Genomic DNA, 6245 nt, shown 5'->3' with positions numbered 1-6245 from the left:
ACACTTTGTTATAACTTACATGTCATTTTCGGCAGAATAAAGAAAATTGTAACGCCGCTAATTGCAACTTGCTATTTTGCGTATGTAAATCACAAGTCTAGAATGGCCATTGTTAAAAACAATATTGGTGTGAGGACTTGCGGTGATGAAGGTCATGGTGTTAGTGTACATAGTTTCTGATATACAGTAACATGTGCAAGCAATATAATGCAAAATGAGCAGCTGATCATTGTTTCAACGAGAAAGGTAAGTAAGTAATTTAATCTTCAAGTAGTTTATTGGTACCTAGTGATTGTTAATGTGTTATGCTAACATGTTCTTATAAACATATATTTTTTATACATTTAAGAATATAAATAATTCAATTATCTACTTACTAAATTAGATAGGATACATTTAGATCATCGTCAAAAATACCTGTGTTACTCGGAATTGTAGGTAAATGTTATCAGATAAATTAATAAGTATGAGGATATAGGTAAGAACAAAAGTAAGTTACTTTGATACCTCAATAAATCAAATTTGAATACTTAAGCTAGGCTCAGACCAAAATTTTTGATAAATATTCAAGTGTACCTATAACCAGATTCGGTTGATCTCGCGAATTTCATGTTTTATCATTATTAAATATCAATTAAATCCGGTTTGATCGTAAGTAAATATATATCTTAACTTGGTTTACAACTTTATACCTAAAGATAGGTACCTAGCTACTGGGTGCATGACACATTCTAGATATTTGTAATTCTGGGAATAATATTTTACCATATGCGAACCTTTTATCGTATTTTTTTTCAGCTGTGATTGTGGTGTTTCAGTTTTGGCGACGCCGACGCAAAACTATACACGAAACAACGTCATGGTGATAGCATTAGTTTTCTTTATTAGTTTAATTTTACGTATCAATGCTGAATTCGAACAATGTTTCGCTGATGTCGAAACACCATATCCGTATTTTAGTTCGAGAACTCCGTATTTTGCCAGTAGAACTTCCGATATAGAGCCTGAAAGTAAGTCATTCTTGAAAAATAAATACACATTACTTACCTATGTACTTATTTCTTCGTTAAAATCGTTACTTAATTTCGTAGTTTAGCTAACAATTGGTGGTTTATTGAAATTCGCTAAAAAAAAAAAAAAAAAAAAAAAAGATTAACAAGTTATTTTATAGAGTAGAGTAGCAATTAATTCGAATAAATTCGTATTATAGGTGCCTACTTACGTGGCAACGTTGCAAAATGTTTCCTCATTTTTTTATTTTTTTATAATAATTATTTGTATTGTGTGTATTTCCAACTATATGCACGTGAATTTTTTAAATGTATAACTCATAATGTGATAATGTTCATTTTTTTATCAGCTGATTGTACTCCAACCTACATCTGGGCATTAATTAGGCATGGGACAAGATATCCTGGTTTAAAGTTAATCAATTTAGTGAATCAGTTATACCAGCTGAGGAACGAAATAGTATTGAATCATAAAGAAGGAAGTAAGATGATAGCGCAAATTTTTATACCAGATGTTATTTAAAATATATCTAAGCCGGATGTACGCAGATTTTTATCATTCAATTGTATTTATGCGATTATTTTAAAAGGAGGAGAATTATGCCAAAAAGATATACAAAATTTGGAAAACTGGAAGACCAATCTGACAGCGGATTTAGAATACGAGTTGACTTTTCTAGGAATTGACGAAGAAATATTTCTAGCTCAGAAATTTAAAAATGCATTTCCGACGTTGTTCGAGTCGCCGACTAAAGATTCATTTCTAGTAAATTAATTAAGTAACTAATATACATAGGGTATATATACTTATAGGTATGTAACATAATAATTAATCATTAAAGTGAATACCCATTTATATAGTTTCAAAGCTCAGCAGCGAAAAGGACGAAAGATAGTGCAATTGCGTTCACCAATGAACTACTTGGGACTAATTTTTCCTCCACTGACAATAACAACATAACGGTGAATGAAGATTTACTGCACGTAAGCTAAACTCAAGTACCTACTTATTAAAAATAAAAATAATTTATTTGGCTACCACGTAATACCTAACTCATCACGTCTGCACTTACAGTTAAACAAACATTGCCCGAGATACACAAAAGATGTAGAAAATAACCAGTCAACTTACCGAGAAGTAAATTTGTTCAAGGAATCCGATGTGGTTGAAAATTCAATTTCCAATATCAGCTCTCGTTTAGGTTATAATCAATCGCTAGAATATGGTAGGTCTATATACGTACACAGCTTGATTTCGGTTTGAGTAGGTACACGTTTCTGTGTACCTACATCTGTATATGGCGAAAAAAAAACATTCGATTAATTATTTTTTAATTGCTCCATTCAAATACCTAATGTTTATTGGCAGATTCTGTTGTATTAATGTATGATATGTGTTCGTACGAAATGGCGTGGTATTTAAATTCAAGACCCGCATTTTGCGCTGCTTTCCTACCTGAAGATTTGAAAGTATGTAAAGTTGACCATTTTGATTTCATTATTATTTTCGTAGGATACCTCTGAGCATTTGAATTTTGTTTGTTGATGTGAAAATTATTTTTTTAGATCTTTGAATATCTTCTTGATATGAGCGATTATCATGTTAAAGGATATGGTACTCCTTACTCGAGTAAAATGGGATGTGTTACTGTGAAAGATATGGTGATGTCTCTGGAGTAAGTAAAAACTTGGTTCATTTCGTCTATAAAAATTTTGAATTTTTGATAATATTAAATACAAAATCAAAACGGACATTTCAACAAAATGATGGTATTCCTCAAAAATGCATAAAAAAATGTTAAAATCAGTTTCATGTAATTGATTTTTTTTTTTAAAGCTACCTAATATTTGAAAATTATTAAAAACACTGTTAGTTACTAGGTATATAATGTAAAATTATGAAATTTCAGTACACTTTGCCAAAATTGCACGAAAAAGTGTTACAACTTACAATTGAAAAAAAAAATGATGTGAAAAACACTCAAAAAACGCATTAAAATAACAAAACTTGAACCAATTTTCCAAAATTGCATGAAAAAGTGTTAAAATGATGCATACTGTAGATAAATAAAACCATTAAAATCAATGTAAATGATCAACGCCTTCAGTTTTGCGGTTAGGCAAAACATAATTCCTATTTCCCTCTTAATACAGTATGACACAAAAGTAGTGCTCGGTGGCTTTCATTTCTAAGTGGACAGAGCTAGCGAGATGAATGAAGCGGCATTGAGTAGGGAAAAATAAGGGCTTTCAAAAGCGACCTAGAAAATTTCAGGCCCATGCACAGGGTGTCCACAAATTGAAAAACCGGTTTGGTCAAAAAATTCAAACTGGTTTTTATTGGGCCAATGTATTCTACACACCAAGGCGACAAAAACATGATATGAATATTTTGAAACCGGTTCATTAATTTGCAACCAGTTGACATTGTTGACAAAAACACCCAAAAATTGTACAAAGAGAAAAAAGCCTGAAACAAAAATTGTAGAGCGTGAAAAATTACACAATTTTGTCTAATCACATTTTGAAACCGGTTCATTGGTTTGCATTTAAAAACCAGTTTTTGACAATCACCTAAAAATTGGAGATAGAGAAAAAAGCTTAAAACAAAAGTTGTACAGCATAAAAGATTGAACTATTTTTGCTGATCGGATTTTGTAAATGGCTAATTAATTTGCAACCAGGTAACTTTCAATGATTTGCTGCGAATTAATGAACTGGTTTTAAAATCTGATCAGCAAAAATGGTTCAATTTTTCACACTCTACAACTCATGTTTTAAAATTTCTCTCAATTTTCAATTTTTAGGTAATTAATTATTGATAACTGGTTGCAAAATAATGAACCGGTTTCAAAATTTGATCAGGGAAAATTGTTCAATTTTTTCGCTCTACAACTTTTGTTTCAAGCTTTTTTCTCTATCTCCAATTTTTAGGTGATTTGTCAAAAACTGGTTGCTAAATGCAAACCAATGAACCGGTTTCAAAATGTGATTAGACAGAATTGTGCAATTTTTCACGCTATACAACTTTTGTTTCAAGCTTTTTTCTTTATCTACAATTTTTGGGTGTTTTTTGTCAACTGGTTGCAAATTAATGAACCGGTTTCAAAAATTCATATCATGTTTTTGTCGCCTTGGTGTGTAGAATACATTGGCCCAATAAAAACCAGTTTGAATTTTTTGACCAAACCGGTTTTTCAATTTGTGGACTTTGACACCCTGTGCATGGGCCTGAAATTTTCAAGGCCGCTTTTGAAAGCCTTTTCTACTTGGAAATGAACAGGGATCGCGGAGGGGGGGTCTAGTGCCTCCACCTCCAGCTCCGGCTCCCAAAATTTTTAAAAAAATACCTCCGGCTCCAGCTCTGGAGATTTTTCATGAGTACCTCCACCTCCACCTCCGGCTTCACTTGAAAAATTTCAAGTACCTCTTGCTCCGGCTCCGGCTCCCGGAGCAAGGCCCAAAAAAGGGTATCCTCCGGGGGGCTCCTGCCCTCCAGCTCCGCCTCCGGAGGTCAAGGAGCGGGGGTTTTGAGCCTTCCCCTCCGGCTATTTGAAAAAAAATACCTCCGGCTCCAGCTCCGGCTCCGGTTTTTTTTGTAAGTGCCTCCGCCTCCACCTCCGGCTCCAGTAAAAAAATTTCAAGTACCTCTTGCTCCGGCTCCTGCTCCCGGAGCAAGGCAAAAAAAGGGTACCCACCGGGGGCCTCCGGGCCTCCTCCTCCGCTCCGCGATCCCTGGAAATGAAAGCCACCGAGCACTACTTTTGTGTCATACTGTATATTTATAGAATTAATTACAAGTAGGTACCTACTTTGGCTTCTTCATGAAGCTAAGGTCATGTATAGGTACCTATACAATATTCACATCATTTACTTGTCTTATAGGACTTTGAAAATATCAAAAAAAAATCATAGCCTCCTTAATTTTTAATTTAGCCTCAAATCAAATGAGCTGGTTTTCCAAACATGCCACAATTAAATTCAACCCGTCTATCTACCTACAATGCTTCAATAATTGAGTAGCCTTGAACTTTGAAAAATCAACACTCGATACCCTTAGATTGTACCCCTTCATATTCTGTAACCATGCAAACCAATTTACGCTTTGTGTTATTGAACCCCACAAATCGTCGTCGTGATCTGAACGTTGCTTACATGTATAGACACTGGACCTGCGTATAAGACAACCAACTGCAGGCCGAGGGGAACGGAAATGGTAAAGAAAAGTTGTGTAACGCCAATTTATCCCGCTGGGTGCTCTTTGCAGCGTTGTAGTCGATTTTGCAGGCAACAGGGAAGAGGGAGGGTTGTGTAGTCCGCAAGGAACTTCTGGCTGCGCGCGCAGTTAGGAGTTCCTCGCGGACTACACAACCCTCCCTCTTCCCTGTTTCCTGCAAAATCGACTACAACGCTGCAAAGAGCACCCAGCGGGATAAATTGGCGTTACACAGGATATTTTGCCAAGATGGCTGCCAGTTGGTTGTCTTATACGCAGGTCCAGTGTCTATACTTACATGGCAAACTATTGATTTTCTTCTAAGTACAATAATCTCATCTAACATTTTGTCATCTGATATTTTGCAGAAATGCAGCAAGAGATCCCGAATCAACGCGCAAAGGAACGTTTTATTTCAGTCATTCAGAAACGATTCTTCCTACGACAGTGAAATTAGGCTTACATCAAGACACAGAACCACTTTTACACGATAATTATGATGAAATGAAAATGCATCGTAAATGGAAATTAGCTCTATTCGATAGCTTCGCTGCAAACATAATTGCAGTTCTTTACAAGTGAGTGTATATAATATATGAGTATTTATTAGAGAGTGAAATCGTCAATCATTACTCATTAGTCATTCATTAGGTAGGTTTCCTATTCATATTTCATAATGTGATGTTTGTCAATTATCTACAGATGTCACTCTTCAAATGGCGTTCAGGATATTGTATCATTTTATCAAAACGAACGCAAAGTTGTGTTACCAAAATGTGCCTCTAATCCTTGCACATTGGAAGATCTCAAACAAAGTTTCAGCGATGTGTTCGACGAAGATAAATGTAATTTTGAATTTTGTCACGCTTCTGAGCCATTAAAACCGTCGGCAGGATATTCTTCGTTTATAAATTTAAGTGTTTTTATTGTTTGTACTTTTGTTACCTATTTTGTGTGAGTGTGTTTTTCATTTCCTAAAATACAGTCATCTTTATTTATTTTAGTTATTAATTTGTTCA

General features: G+C 34.7%; 1 protein-coding gene and 1 long non-coding RNA gene across 3 annotated transcripts; one reads left to right on the top strand and one right to left on the bottom strand.

Annotated features, from left to right (window-relative positions):
• Positions 1-258: 258 nt before the first annotated feature.
• LOC135834992 (uncharacterized) lies at positions 259-2257 on the bottom strand. 2 transcript variants are annotated; one of them, XR_010556805.1, is made up of 4 exons: positions 2143-2257; positions 1860-2016; positions 1080-1124; positions 259-1004 (listed from the first exon to the last, which is right to left on the bottom strand). It is a non-coding gene; the product is annotated as an uncharacterized LOC135834992 (long non-coding RNA). The 2 variants fall into 2 exon arrangements; XR_010556804.1 differs by having other exon boundaries at positions 1860-2013; positions 2143-2225.
• On the top strand, positions 860-6224 carry LOC135834990 (multiple inositol polyphosphate phosphatase 1-like). Its single transcript, XM_065349025.1, has 9 exons — positions 860-1010; positions 1361-1492; positions 1601-1776; positions 1872-1994; positions 2086-2236; positions 2380-2480; positions 2577-2686; positions 5595-5804; positions 5929-6224. The coding sequence occupies exons 1-9, from the start codon at positions 860-862 to the stop codon at positions 6182-6184; spliced, it is 1410 nt and encodes a 469-aa protein (XP_065205097.1). The 3' UTR covers positions 6185-6224.
• The last annotated feature ends 21 nt before the right edge of the window (positions 6225-6245 follow it).

The sequence above is a fragment of the Planococcus citri genome, chromosome 2 (genome assembly GCF_950023065.1).
Source record: "Planococcus citri chromosome 2, ihPlaCitr1.1, whole genome shotgun sequence".
In the NCBI taxonomy this organism is placed as follows: Eukaryota; Metazoa; Arthropoda; class Insecta; order Hemiptera; family Pseudococcidae; genus Planococcus; species Planococcus citri.
This window is presented reverse-complemented; position numbering and strand designations above follow the sequence as displayed.

What these genes read in the sequence shown, in the direction of transcription:
- LOC135834990 (XM_065349025.1), top strand. Translation starts at nt 860, where the DNA reads ATGGTGATAGCATTAGTTTTCTTTATTAGTTTAATTTTACGTATCAAT. An exon ending in TAATCAATCGCTAGAATATG is followed by an intron (nt 2,237 to 2,379) that starts GTAGGTCTATAT and finishes GTTTATTGGCAG; the next exon opens with ATTCTGTTGTATTAATGTAT. An exon ending in GATATGGTGATGTCTCTGGA is followed by an intron (nt 2,687 to 5,594) that starts GTAAGTAAAAAC and finishes GATATTTTGCAG; the next exon opens with AAATGCAGCAAGAGATCCCG.